We start from the raw sequence: 15,165 nt of genomic DNA on the forward strand, positions 1-15,165 counted from the left end.
AAAGTGTTGGCAAACCCAAACTGCCTGATAGTCCTTTTGTTCTTTTAAAAAGTTTGTTAGCTTAAAAGTAACTATTACACACAATGGGCTTCATTATGACATTTTTATACATGAGTATATATTTTGATGACATTCACTCCCCAATACTTTCTTTTGTCTCCATCTTACCCCTTCTTCCCATCTGGTCCTCCTGATTTAATGTCTTTTGTTTTTTGAGGAAAGCAAGACCAATTAATTAAATTACCATTGCTTATAAGAGGATAGGTTATAAGAAGCAGACACAGATGATCTCTATGAGTTCATAAAGGTTTATTTATAGGAGCATAGATATTTTTTTTTGTAAGATTTATTTTGTCTTTATTTTATGTGTTTGAGTGTTTTATCTATATATGTATGCATGCCTGGTGCCTGCAGAGGCCAGAAGAGAGCTTCAGATCCTCTGGAACTAGTGTTACAGGCAGTTGTGAGCCGCCATGTGTGGGTGCTGGAAGCTAAACCCAGGTCCTCTGCAAGGGGGCCAGTGGTTTCAGCCATCTCTCTGGCCGCTCTGTTGCTCTCCTTTGTGGAGGATGTCAGCATTCTCTGCAGGTGGCCCATGTTGCTTCAAAGAATTGCTTCCTCAGTGTCTCTGTATAGACTTGAGGCTCTGAGCAACATCTCCACAGTAGGGGTTTGGATGAGATGACAGTTGGATGCAGCTGCCTCCCAACCCTGACATATCACGCTCCCAGGAAGTGGTGTGTCTCTGAGCTCTGGGCTCAGTCTTAGAGAGTGTAGACATTTTAACAGTAGCTGTATCACTGTTCTTGAATCTTGAGGTATTTTCAAGCTTTCATATTTCTAAACAAATCAAATTGTACTGAGTGATAAATATTTGCCTAATATGTTTAAGACTCTGGATTTGATTCCTAGCACTGTAAAACACACACATGCATATGTTTGTGTATATATGTATCAACAAAAACCAAAAAGGTACCTGAATGTGATGGCATACTCCTTTAATTCCAGAACTGGGAAGCAGAGACAAATGAATCTCTATGAGTTCAAGGCCAACCAGTTCTACATAGTTTGACCTTGTTTCAAAACAAAATAAAACACCATCAACAAGAGATTAAAAAGTAGTCTTAAAAAGCTAATGAAAAATTGACAGTGAAAAGTTAATTCCTGCCTTCCCTCTCTCCAACTGAGAGGTAATTGCTTTTAAGTCTAAGTATTTTTGTCTAGTTTCATTTGCTGTTGTTTTACTTACTACTTAAGATATTTTCTGTCGACTTTGTGTATGTACATAATATATGTATATATGTATATATATATGTACAGTTATAGGTATGTTTTGTGTCAATACCTGATTTATTAAGATACAGATTTCTGTTTGTTTTTGAGACAATGTGTCTCATGTAGCTCTGGCTGACAGAACTCACGGTATAGACCAGATTTGGTATCAAACTAACAGAGAACGGCCTGTCTCTGCCCGCTAAGAGCAGCACCAGGCTTGCCTGAGTAAATTCTTTTCTCTGTTCGTCTCTGCAAAGTCTGTTCTCTGGGTATGGAACCTCTTAGATTGATGCTGCAGGTCTCTACAGAAGTAAATACTGCTCATACTAATATTTTTTCTAGATTTCTTATCTTAAATCTTTTTTTTTCAAAGATTTATTTTTGTTTATGTGTGTATGTCTGTACAATTATGTGCTGTGTGTGTGTGTGCTCTAAACTTCCAACTGGAGTTACAGGCACTGGTCAGTTACCAGATGAGGGTCCTGATAAGTGAACTTAGTCCTTTTTAAGAACAAAAAGTGCTCTCAACCACTGAGCTATTTCCTAGCCACTACTACACCTTTAGAAAAAGAGTTAATGAGCCGTGCGTGGTGGCGCACGCCTTTAATCCCAGCACTTGGGAGGCAGAGGCAGGCGGATTTCTGAGTTCGAGGCCAGCCTGGTCTACAAAGTGAGTTCCAGNTTTCTGAGTTCGAGGCCAGCCTGGTCTACAAAGTGAGTTCCAGGACAGCCAGAGCTATACAGAGAAACTCTGTCTCAAAAATCCAAAAAAAAAAAAAAAAAAAAAAAGAAAGAAAGAAAAAGTTATTGTTATTTTATATGAGTGTTTGTCTATGCATATGTATGTTCATCTAGTGATAAAGAAGACCAAAAGAGGCACTCCATCCCTTGAATCTAGAGTTATGGACAGTTATCAGTTACTATGTGTGTTCTGTGGACTGATCAGATGAGACCTCTGCAAGAACAGCAAGCACTCTCGATCACTGAACCATCTCTCTGGCCTTACATTTCATTCATTCATTCATTCATCATATGTGTATGTGCATGTATGTATGTGTGTGCATGTACATACATTTATTTATTTATTTTTATTTATTTATTTTGTATGTATGAATGTCTGAATGTGTTCAGGTGCTCTGTGTGTCCAGTGCCTGTGGAGGCCAGAAGAGGGCATTGGATTCCTTGAAACTGGTGGTTGTGAACTGCCATGTGAGTGATGGGAACTGAATCCAGACATATGTGCAGGCAAAATAATTACATACATTACATAATTAAAATAAAACTCTGCAGGAATTGGTGGCATACTCCTTTAATCCTAGTATTCTCAAAGCAAAGGTAGATGGATCTCTGAGTTTAAGCTAGCCTGGTTTACAAAGCAGTTCCAGAACAGCCAGGGCGACACACAGAAACACTGTCTCAAAATAAAATAAAATAAAAATATCAAAATAACTAAAAAATAAGAAAAAAAATTAATACCTGTCTTTTTCCTAGCAAACAGGATATTTCTCTGCTCAGTGTCTTTACTTTGCACTTTTAAGTTTGTTACCCTGACAGCCTGTCTAGAACACTATTTTTTGATTGATTTTTGTGGGAAGCTTCCTGGTCTTGGGTCCTGGGTCCTTGTGTTAGCTTTATGTGTGAGCATAGTATTCAGAGCTATTAAAGCCACAAACATAAAACTTTTGGTACCTGACCACCTTTGCTTTAAAGGATAGGACTCAACATCAGTCAGTTTACTGGTGGCACCTTTAAAGATGCAATGAAGAGGTTTTTCTTTTTGGTGTTCTAGCTATCCAGAAAGTTTTATTTCTTTTAGGATAAAGGCTAAAGGTCTCTTTTCCTCTTGGTCCTGAAATCTGACCTTTTGACTGGCTTACCTGTTTCTATCTCTCCTTCACTCTCAGCAAAATCTGAAGTTTCAGGGGTCAGTAGTCTCTTTGCTCATTTCTCTGGCTACATTGAGAGATGTTGCTTCTTCCTGCAACTAAGAGTGACAGTAAGGAAAATCTGAGGGGTTTGTTGTGGTCTTAGGGACGCTTTGAGGTTGAATGCTCTTACTTAAGTACTGAGCCCATGGTAGCCAGAAGAGGGCATCAGATCCCCTGGAAGTGGTTGGCCAAGTCAATAATGGGATGCGTTACTGAGTCCAGCCCAGTACTGCTCTTTCACTGATGCTGTTGGCATTGGTGGAAGTGTCCTTCTGCTGAAGTCTTGACCTGTCTAAAATCTCTAAGAAGATACTGAAAGAGGGAAGAGGAAGTGTTTTTTATTTAGTGTCTTCCCCCCCCCCCCCGCTTGTCTCCTTTTGTACCTTCTCTGTATCTCTGATGAGTGGGTTTTCTTTTTGTACATGGAGTGTATTGAGGATAAAAAGGTAGAATTCATGTTGAGATTAATAAGCACAAACAACACTAAGTAAAATAATTTCAAAGCAGTAGTAGATTTGCCCAGTTTTATCCCAAGTTCTAATTCTAATGTTCATGTCTTTTATTTTCAAAATTAGGTCAGAAAAAAAGTGCACGCCAATATCATGTACAATTCTTTGGTGATGCCCCAGAAAGAGCTTGGATATTTGAGAAGAGCCTTGTTGCTTTTGAAGGAGAAGAACAATTTGAAAAATTATGCCAAGAAAGTGCCAAGCAGGCACCCACGAAAGCTGAGAAAATCAAGGTGATAGACACTCCTTTAGTGTGACCTTATAGTTGCTTTAAGTGATTTCTTATGTTGGTCATTTGCCTTTTTTAAAAAAGATAGAATCTTATGTAACACTGGCTGGTCTTGAATGCATTGAGATCCACCTGCCTCTGCCTCGCTAGCCCTGGAATTAAAAATGTGAGCCAACATGCCCAGCCTACATTTGTCATTTATTTTTACTCAAGTGTGTGATTTTCCTTTTACTCATTTGATGACTCACAGGAATAATTTATTTTCTGATTTTATTTCCTTTTAGAGATAGAAACTATTACTTAAAGCTATTAGAGTTGATTGCTAGTTTAAAGGAACAATAGTTGTCAGCCGAGTTATATCTAAAATTTTAGTTGGGTTTTTTATAGGTTTTCCTTATAATACTGTGAAAGTGTTTTTAATTGAGTCATCTTTTATATTATGCAATAAAATTTAATTTTTTTTCCAGTTGTTGAAACCTATTTCGGGGAGATTGAGAGCCCAGTGGGAAATGGGCATTGTCCAAGCTGAGGAAGCTGCCAGCATGTCAATAGAGGAGAGGAAAGCCAAATTTACCTTCCTTTATGTGGGGGACCAACTGCACCTCAACCCTCAAGTAGCTAAGGAGGCTGGCATTGTTACAGAACCTTTGGGAAAAATGGTGGACTCTTCAGGGGCCAGTGAAGAGGCTGCTGTAGACCCTGGGTCTGTGAGAGAAGAGGATATTCCCATGAAGAGAAGGCGAAGAGCCAAAAGGTCTAGTTCTGCTGAGAACCAAGAAGGTGACCCTGGCACAGAAAAGAGTACACCTCCAAAGATGGCAGAGGCTGAACCTAAGCGAGGAGTGGGCTCTCCTGCCGGGAGGAAAAAGTCCACAGGCTCTGCTCCTCGGAGCAGGAAGGGAGACTCAGCAGCACAGTTTTTAGTCTTTTGTCAAAAACACAGAGATGAGGTAAGTATTCTGATGGGTTCTAAGTCGTTTGTCAGGCCACAGGATTTTCAAATTTGATGAACATCCCTCTGTAGAATCCCCTGTTTCTTAGTATACTGGTTAAGCACAGTCTAGTTTTTAGATGTAACAGTTACTATTGGAACACAGCCATTTGCGGCTTGGTTGCCACCATGTTCCTTCAAAGTGGATAAAAAGTTGCAACTGTGGGAAGTGGGAAATGAATTTCACTGGGCCTCCCTTTGCTGGAAGCTGGGCCTAGTCCTTGGTATTCAGCTCTTGGTGAGCATTTTCTCTTAACAAACTGTTTTGAAGTGTTCAGTATGGGACTCACTTATAAAGATGGTAGTGTTAGCACTGAGTATGTTGAAGATTTATTTCTATAATACTTAAGAGTATACTGATATATAAATGAGTAAAGTATTTAAGTACTTTTATTTTTTCCCATAAAATATGTCAATGGTGCCTGTGTCTCATTTCCTTTGTAAGGAACCAAGGCTCTTTATAGTGTGGGTCATGAAGCCATCTCTATTATAATGTCTCTTTTAATTTTACTTTCATGGAATTTTTTTTGTTCAGAATTTCAAATACATATTAAATTCACCGGTAATTAGTAGTATCTTTTGGCTAGAGAGATAGATGGCTTAGTAGTTAAGAGTACTTACTTCTCTTCTAGAGACCCTGGATTCATACCCCAGCACCCACATGGTGACTCACAACTAATAACTCCAGTTCCTGGGGATCCAATATCCTCTTTTGGTACCAAGCACATATGTGCTACACATACATGTATGCAGGCAAATACTCATACAAATAAAAATAAATATATATTTAAAAAATAAAGAGAAAATTGGATGGTAGCAATACATACCTTTAATCTTAGCACTTGGAAGCCAGAGGTTCATGGGTCTTTTGAGTTCAAGGCCAGCCTAGTCTACAGAGTGGGTTCCAGGACAGTCAGGACTATACATCCAGTCTGGAAACCTAATTTAAAATTAATTTAAAAATAAAAGAAAAAATATCTCTTGTCTAAATATTATCTATAGGCATTTAACCCCCCCTCCAAAAACAGAGAGAGAGGGGGAAGAGAGAGAGAGAGATACCATCTGGACTAGTGAGATGACTTGATGTGTTAAAGCATTTTCACCAACTGATGAACCAAGTTTGATCCCTGGGATACACTTGGTAAAAGGAGAGAACTGTTGGGGTCTGGAAATCTCCACATAAACCATATGCACACCAATCTTAGTTAAGCAAGACTAGTTTATTAAACACATACCATAATACTGGACATTCAAGATCACAAGAAAGAAAAACCTAATTGTGGCACCAGCCGGTCCTCAGTGAAGGATTTTTATAGAAAAAAACCACGTTCAAAAGTTCAAAGGCAAGCAGTGAAGTGGTACAGCAGTTTTGTCTAACTAGACAAAGTATTATCAGCCAACCTGTAAGCTGAGTGGTCCTGACTGAGGTAAGAAGGGTGGTGGACAGGTGCTGAGCAAGGGAATTTCAGAACATTGAGATAACAGAGTACAAGTGATTCAGCCATAACTTTTTGGCTTATTAGTAACATTCTTTAGTGTCAGCTATGGGATGATTACATCAGGGAAGTAGAGTCTGAGAACCTGAACTTAATTTCACCTTATGAGCAAAATGGAGACTGAATATAAAATGGCTACTGCTATGTTAAAAGGAGCAAGTCTCAATGGGAACCATCTTCACCAAGCTGTCCTTCGACCTCTACACATGCAATATACACAAAATACCTAATTTAAAATTAATTTAAAAATAAAAGAAAAAATATTTCTTATCTAAATATTATCCATAGGCATTTACCCAGCCTCTGTTTTGTGTCAGGCAGCATGGCCTGGTGCAGGATCATGAGGAATCTAAGGAGTTGATTAACTGAATGGTTATGGGTATTGTAAGAAAACCATGGAACATGTTATTTTTGTCCCTACATGGTAGCTTAGTAGTCTTCCCAGAGAAAATATTGGAGTAGTATTTTGAAGAAAAAAAAAATCTGTAAACCATGTTGGGTGTGGTACTGCATAGCTGTACTATCAGCACTATTTGGAGACTGATACAGGGTGATTTTGAGTTTGAGGATAGCCTGGACTACATAGACCACTTCCCTCTCCAAAAAAAAAAAAAAAAAAAAAAAAAGACAAAACAGAACTAACAACATCTTCCTTGGGAATGGAAAGTTTATTTGTTAGAAAATCTGTTGAGGCTGGAAAGGTAGATCAATGGTTAAGAACCCATACTATTCATGCAGAGGGTTAGAGTTTGATTTTTTCCACCCATGTCAATTGGCTCACAAATGTTTGCAGTTCTACTTCCCAGGGATCAATGTATCTGGACTCTATGGGCATGCACAGAATAGTTTTTAAATTTAGACATAGGGTCTCACTATGTAGCTCTGCCTGGCCTAGAACTCACAAAGATCTCCTTGCCTTTGCTTCCAGAATTTTGTGATTAAAGATGTGTACCACTACCATGCCCTGTAATTATGGGTGGTTTTCAAAGGTCAGTCAAAAACTGAATGTGGTGGCACACACCTTTAGTCATAGCACTTGGCCAGCAGAGTCAGGCAGCTAGCCTGTGCTACATAGTGAGGCATTGCTTTTAAAAATTAAACAGAGGCTCTAGAGATGGCTCAGTGATTAAGAGCACTAGCTGCTCTTCCAGAGCTCAAACTGTGAAAGTGAGGATACAGTAATGGAAGCACAGCAAGTGCAAGGACAGAGACTTACAAATTGAATTTATGACTCATTACTACATAGTCATCAGGTGAGCAACAGTGATCTTGGAGCTAGCTACTTGAGGCTTGAGAAAATGAGAAAGGTAGCAATTCTTGCCCAGAGCTGATGGGGATAAATACTTCATCACACTTGTTCTAGAGAGGAGTTTGGCAGTTCCTCGTGTGCTTTGTTTCTTTTCTATAATTTCATGCCTAAGTATTTACAATTTCACCCTTGCATCGCACCAAAGGAAATCACAATATTCAACACTAAAAATTGTCAGTTATAGTTATAATCTGTTCTTACAGTGTATAATATGCCAAAGTAAATTTATCAGATTTTGAAGAAGAAAGCAAGCTGTAGAATGCTATGTAGATCCTGTTGCTTCTGTAAAGTCTGAGGAATATAGTATATCCCTATTTACTTGTACCTCAGTATCTCACTGTGTTTATCCAAAAAGAAAGTGGTCAAGCTGAGAAAGTGTGTGCCTCTGCCCAGGTAAAGTGTTAACACTTAAGGAAACATGGTTAACTACTGAATTTGATGTGTTACAAAGTACTCGGTAGTATGTGGTCAGTTACCTGGCAGACCTTCTGTGGGAAGGGTACCATAGCAGATAAGCTCTCAATGGTTACCACAAGTATTTGACAGCTTAGCTGAAACAGATTTGATGAGGACCTATGTGTTCTTATCCTCATGTGTTGGGCAGAGCTGTGACAAATAGGAACTCTAGCTAGTTTTATTCCAACAGGTTCTAGGCTTTTTTTTTTTTTGGGTGCATCTATCCATAGGAAAGTAAGTGCTTGAGAATCTAGAATACTGCTTAGAGAGTTCCTCTACTCTTCTTTTATCTTTCTGGGACCCAGATTCATTTCAGTTAACTCTTATAGTGCTAAGCATTATAACTGAAAACATAGATTGGCACCATGGTGAGAACAGTGTAGATAGACCAAGATGAAGGTGTGCAGTTAGTCAATTCTACTCCAGTCAAGACTTAGGCAGGATCTAAATTCCATTGGCTTTACCTCCTGGGAGTTTTGGCATCTGCAGTTAAAGTTATTGATTAATCATTACTGTGTACCTGAACTACTTAGAAGATTTGTGAAAATGTATATTCCTTGCTGGTAGGATGGGATGGGGCATTCTGAGCATACTCTGAAGGTATTGATCCTGCGTAACTGGAGAATCTGTTGTCTGTGTAGATTTGTGCTGGCTTAGACAAAAATTGGGCCTCGCTTGTTGGTAGATTATTGTGTGTATCTCTTGTTCGTTGTAGACTTGTCTGTCCATGACGTGGATTGAAAGAAGTTAGGTTATTGTAGTTGGTGAAGATGACAAACCAGGATCTCACTCCATGCTCATAGGAACACTTTTGTACAACTTGCCTGACTGTTAATTTTTTCAAGAATGCCTATAAAATTGTGACTTAACAAATGATTTAGTGATTTTAGAAAAATAAATGTTTTCTCCTCATCATTTATCAGTTATTTATTTATTTTTTTTAAGTTTTTATCTATCTATCTATTTATTTATTTATTTATTTATTTGAGACGGGGTTTCTCTGTGTAGCCCTGACTGTCCTGGAACTCACCTTGTAGACCAGGCTGGGCTCGAACTCAGAAATCCGCCTGCCTCTGCCTCCCAAGTGCTGGGATTAAATGCGTGTGCCACCACTGCCGGGCTCTATCAGTTATTTGTTAGTTTTCTTTAAGTCAGATTTTCTGGGACATAATTGCTGTGGGAATAAAAATTCTACATAAGCAATTCTAAAGAACTAGATTTGATTTTATGTAACTCACAATGAATTTTGTGAGTATAAAGTTCTTATTGCCCTCCTTTCTTTGTTCATAGGTTGTAGCTGAACACCCAGATGCCTCAGGGGAGGAGATTGAAGAATTGCTTGGGTCCCAATGGAGCATGCTCAATGAAAAGCAGAAAGCACGATATAATACAAAGTTTTCCCTAATGATCTCTGCCCAGTCTGAAGAAGACTCTGGTAAACATATATCTATATATGTCTTCTGCTTGGTGTAATGTATAGAGTGTAGCCACATTTGGAGTGTTCAAATCCATGCCTGTGTTGTCGTTTCCCCACTTATCGCCCATGCAGGTGTGTTTTGGATAGTCTACAAGACCTTCATTTTCCTGTTTATACAGAGTAGGTATTCTGGCTGTAGTACTTGTAGGGGTAATGTAGGAAAGAAGGAAAGGTAGGTACTTCTAGCACTCTAGTCTTAGTCACATGGGTCAAAGCCCAGTAAGAGCAGTTAGTTTCTGGTTTGTTTGCTTGAGTACTTGTAAGTTAGAAGACTGGTTGACCTTCACTTGGGTATCTCATTTCTAGGCTTTCAGTTTGAAAACTTTAAGACATACTACATCAAATACCAGTTTGGGCTATGGTAAGGTGAGGAAGAACTGGAGAAAATGTCTGTCAGGTTTGTGGTGTGTTATAATAATATTCCTATTAATGAAAAAATAAAGTATAATATATTTAAAAGTTAAGTAAAAGTACAGTAACAGTTTGTAACTTCTAAGATTCATTATTGAGTTTTGGAGATGCTAGAAAGAAAGCCAAGGTGTCCTAGGTAGTCCTAGAACAGCTGCCAAGTATTATCTTGTGACTACATACATATATTAGTTGCCCCTCTGCCCCTCGTGGAATGTACTCACCTTGATTTGGGATTTGCTAGGCATCTTGATTATTTTTCTCCTATGACAAAGCACCACGACCAAGGCAAATTGTAGAAGAAAGAGTTTATTGGGGACTTAAAATTTTAGAGGATGATTCCATGACCATCATGGAGGTAATCCTGACAGACAGCAGATAAACATGGTGCTTGAGCAATATCTATGATCTATACGCATGTTGCAGAGGGAGCTAATGGTGTGGGGATGGTGTGGGCTTTTGAAACCTCAAAGCCCACCCCCTAGTAATACACCTCCTTCAACAAGGCCACACCTTCTAATCAGTCCCATTGTTCCACCTACTGGGGAACAGTAGCACTCACATTCACATATGTGAGCCTGTGGGTCATTCTCATTTAAACACTAGAGTTCCATATCAGCTTATTATATTGATCCTGAATAGGATTGCCCATTTTCCTTTTGCTCATATTTTGTTTAGATGCTATAATTTAAAATGACCAGAATGCTTAGAGTTTGTGAATTTTTTTAAATGCATATTCACCTCATGGTGTGCTAATATTAAGTCTTAAGTAATATTTCTTTTCTGTATAGATGGTGTACTTAAAAGGGGCAGGCATTTCTGAAGCCAGGGTTAGCTTATCCTAAACAATAAGTGTATTTGGAGTTGTTGTAGGCAGTAGATACGTAATGATGGTTTTCCACTCATACTGTGTCAAGTGAGTGCTGTTCCTAAATGGCCTTGAACCATGACTTCCTAGTCACCTTGGTGTTGACCATAAAGATGTAAAATCTTCCATTGTCAGCTGTTGTGCTGATTCAGTGTTAGGGAACTCAGATTTCTGGAGGAAGGACTGTGTCTCATCCCAGATAAAGTAGCCAGTGCTCTGGGTATTTATGGAAGAGAGCGACAGTCATCTCTCAGTGGACTTAGAGCCGGTCAGTACCTGGTGCTCAGTTTTAGAGCTGTGAGTGCAAGCCAATTGAGGTGTCTTTGGTGGGTATGCCACATGGCACTTGTTACTCCAGTGGTGGTTGAGTGAGTTATCTCCAGGTGTCCTCAGCTTTGTAAACAGACTTCTTTCTTTCTTTCTTTCTTTCTTTCTTTCTTTCTTTCTTTCTTTCTTTCTTTGTTTTGTTTTGTTTTGTTTTGTTTTGTTTTGTTTTGTTTTGTTTTGTTTTGTTTTGTTTGTTTTTTTCGAGACAGGGTTTCTCTGTGTAGCCCTGGCTGTCCTGGGACTCACTCTGTAGACCAGGCTGGCCTCAAACTCAGAAATCTGCCTGCCTCTGCCTCCTGAGTGCTGGGATTAAAGGTGTGCGCCACCACGCTCGGTTTGGAGATATAATTTAAACCCTGAGTTTTATCCTCAGTACTACACACACACACACACACACACACACACACACACACACACACACGGAATTTTGATAAATAGAATCCTATTAAACAGTTGTGCAAATGAAAATAGAGAATTTGTATTCAAAATAAACATTGACATATTCAAAATAGTTAATTCTAGAATTTATTTTTTTGCCTTCAGTCATAACTTTCTAAGTCAGTGATATTTGAATATTAGAGATATTTCCAGGGATACCTAAAATATGGTACCATCAAACAAATGTATATAACAGGAAGGGCTTAATTTTCAGATGCAGATAGAACTTTGCTACTTAAAAATTTGTCATTTAAGCCTGGTGGTAGTGGTACTACGCCCTTCCTTGCTAGCACTTGGGAAGCAGAGGCAGGCAGCTCTCTGGGTATGAAGCCACCTGATCTCTGTAGTGAGTTCCAGGACAGCCAGGGTACACAGGAAAACAACAAATAAAAACAACTAAGTCAACAAATCTGTCTCAACAGAAGAAACAAGCAAAAAATAGTTATTTAAGAGAATACATAGTAGCAAGTTGTAGTTCTTATGTTTATTTTTTATTTAAAAATTTTTAGATAAGTTTTTATGTGTTTGAGTGTTTTGCCTGAATGTGTGTATATTCACACAAGAGGCTAGAAGAAGGTGTTGGATTTCCTGAAATGAATTATAGATGATTGTCAGCCACTTAGTGGATTCTGGGAATAAAACCCAGGTTCACTGAAAGAAGTGCTCTCTATACCACTGAACCATCTTTCTAACCCCAAAGTTGTAGTTTTTTAAAAGTTTACTTAAATCCTACTTGTCTTTGTAGTTTTGTAAATAAATACTTCTTTTCTTCTACTCTGAGACAGTGTCTTGCTGTATAGCCAAAGCCGGTATTGAGCTCAGACTCTCTCATGCTAAGCCTTCCTGTGTGCTGGTATTACAGTATCCAACTGTAATGGATTTGTAAAAAAAAAGACTGGGATGTACTTAAATTTAATTCTACAGCACATTAAAATTACAGCAAATACCAAGATAATAATCTTTAGGTAAAATATTTGTGGGTCTCTAGTTCTTTTTTGCAAAGAGATTGGATTTGTAAGATACAGGCCTTTGGGCATGAGTCTGGTCCCTGGTTTCCATGCTGAATGCTAGAGCAGCATGTGGACTCTTTCCTGTGCATTTACCTTACTCTCATTCTTCATTCCAAGGAAATATGAATGGGAAAAAAAGAACCCACACAAAGAGAACAGATGACCCTCCAGAGGATGTGGATGTTGAAGATGCCCCCAGGAAAAGACTTAGGACAGATAAGCATAGTCTTCGGAAGGTAATGTTCTGGGCTTCTCTGGCCTGTGAGTGTGTATTATATATAATTCTTGAGACCCTGACAAGATATAGGCAGTGGAGTTTTCTGGGCTCTTGCCAGAGTGGTATTTAGTAGTAAGGCTTGCCCTTTTTCTACACTGAAAAGGCCACTGAAGAAAGGACATGTTCATTGGAGCTACTGGTATAAATTCATTCAAGAAAACAGCATCCAAATGCTTTGAGTAGTATTTTTTTTAAAAGATTTATTTATTATATCTAAGTACACTGTAGCTGTCTTCAGACACACCAGAAGAGGGCATCAGATCTCATTACAAATGGTTGGCAGCCACCATGTGGTTGCTGGGAATTGAACTCAGGACCTTCGGAAGAGCAATCAGTGCTCTTAACCACTGAGTCATCTCTCTAGCCCCTTTGAGTAGTATTTTTAAGTAACGATTTTTTTTTTAAATTTTATGTGTTAAAAAATGACTCTTATGACTCTTAGATGAAGGGCATAGCTCAGTTCTTAAGTAGAAGCTTGGCCTTCAGTTGGATTGTTAGTACTTGGCAGTAAGTTTTGTCTGGAGGATTATTATTCAGTATGTAAATGAGGTAAATGAAAACCCACTAAAGATACTTTTCACTGCAAAAAGAAGTAAAAGAATCTGTGACAGACACTGGAAATGGATTATATGAATTTACTCCCTTTGTTAGTAATCCGTGATCTTACTTATTCACTGGAAACCCCTTGTGGGCAGCACTGAGGCAAAAAGGAAACTGCAGAATGGATTAAGAGGGAACCCAGGGCTTTGAGCATCAGTTTCACTAAGACAACAGTCCTAGTATCTGAAGGAAAGTGAAAAATCACTAAAACCTGTGTGTGCAAAGTAATAGTGCATTACTCTGTCTACCATATGAGGCTCACATGGAGAGAGAGCCACCTTTTAGCATCACTTGTTTCAACTGTCTGAGATAGATCTAGTTCACTTTTTGGTAAAATAAGTTTAATTAGGCTTTGTGCTATATATTTGAATTTATATTTTTCAGGAGTTGTGGCACAGTAGTTATATTTATGATTTTGAGTAAAGCTTGATACTTTCACTGATCAAATTGCCTTTATTTTTTTTTCTAATTTTGAAGAATAGAAAATCTCACGTTGCTGAAGTATAAACTATATTATTTATCTAATTATTTTTTAATCTACCTATAACTATATCCTTTAAGGTTCTATTTATAGTGTTTTATGCCATTTTTCTGGTGCATAAAGTGTTAGTTGGACTCATTTGCTATCACACAGGCTATGTAGTGGTGAAATATTACTGTGAGTTAATAGAATTTAAAAGTATCAAGAAGTACATACTTAAGCCCTTTAAGTATGTGTAATCAGAACATTTTAAATATTATATTCATATTAAATAGTTAGGCATACATTTTTTTATACAGATTATACAGATTAGAAAAATAACACATGTTTAAAAAGTAGTGGTGTCTGCTCTTAATTCTAGTTCTTGGAATGCAGAGGCAGACAGATCTCTAGTTCCAGGCCAGCCAGGGCTATATACATCATGAGACCCTTTAAAAAAGTAGTGTTGTTTCTCTGGTCTGGTCTTTATTAATCTAAGTCATATTGTATACAGTTCCTGATATGTATTGATTACATTTAATGAGCCAGCAGTATTCAGAAAGCTATAAACAGAATTTTTATTGAGTACTCTCAATGGACTTTCATTTTACCTGCTCTGGTTAAATAGGTGTCAGTGAATGAGATCTGCGGTCTGGTATTGTGTGAGGTCCCTGTGGCATTGTAACCATTAGGCAGCACTGTTCCTGTGCTGTTGAAGCATGGTTCTTGTTTGTTTTGTTTTGTTGTTGTTTGAGATAGGACCTCATGTATCCTAGGCTTGTTGAGAATTTTCTCTGTAGCCTAGGTTGGCCTTTTAATTCCTAGTCTTTCTGCCTGTGCCCTCATGAGCACATGGATAGTAGGCTTGTGCCACCATGCCTTGCTGAGGGCGTTTTGAACTATATTTTTCTTTTGTTTTTGTTTTTACTGTCTGTCTGTCTGTCTGTGTCCACCATACCTTATTGAGGGCATTTTGAACTATACTTTCCTTAATTTCTTTCTTTCTTTCTTTCTTTTCTTTCTTTCTTTCTTTCTTTCTTTCTTTCTTTCTTTCTTTCTTTCTTTCTTTCTTTCTTTCTTTCTTTCTTTCTTTCTTTCTTTTTTCCT

General features: G+C 38.2%; 1 protein-coding gene across 3 annotated transcripts in view; it reads left to right on the plus strand.

The window, feature by feature from the left end:
* The window catches only part of Nsd2 (nuclear receptor binding SET domain protein 2), a 76,956-nt gene that overhangs the window by 28,921 nt on the left and 32,870 nt on the right, over nt 1-15,165 (plus strand). For all 3 annotated transcript variants that reach the window (XM_029545185.1, XM_021210236.2, XM_021210232.2), the window contains 4 exons: nt 3,779-3,945; nt 4,409-4,891; nt 9,484-9,628; nt 12,839-12,957. In XM_029545185.1, coding sequence (XP_029401045.1) covers nt 3,779-3,945; nt 4,409-4,891; nt 9,484-9,628; nt 12,839-12,957 — 914 coding nt within the window. The remainder of the gene's footprint in view (nt 1-3,778; nt 3,946-4,408; nt 4,892-9,483; nt 9,629-12,838; nt 12,958-15,165) is intronic.

The sequence above is a fragment of the Mus pahari genome, chromosome 13 (assembly GCF_900095145.1).
Source record: "Mus pahari chromosome 13, PAHARI_EIJ_v1.1, whole genome shotgun sequence".
NCBI lineage: Eukaryota > Metazoa > Chordata > Mammalia > Rodentia > Muridae > Mus > Mus pahari.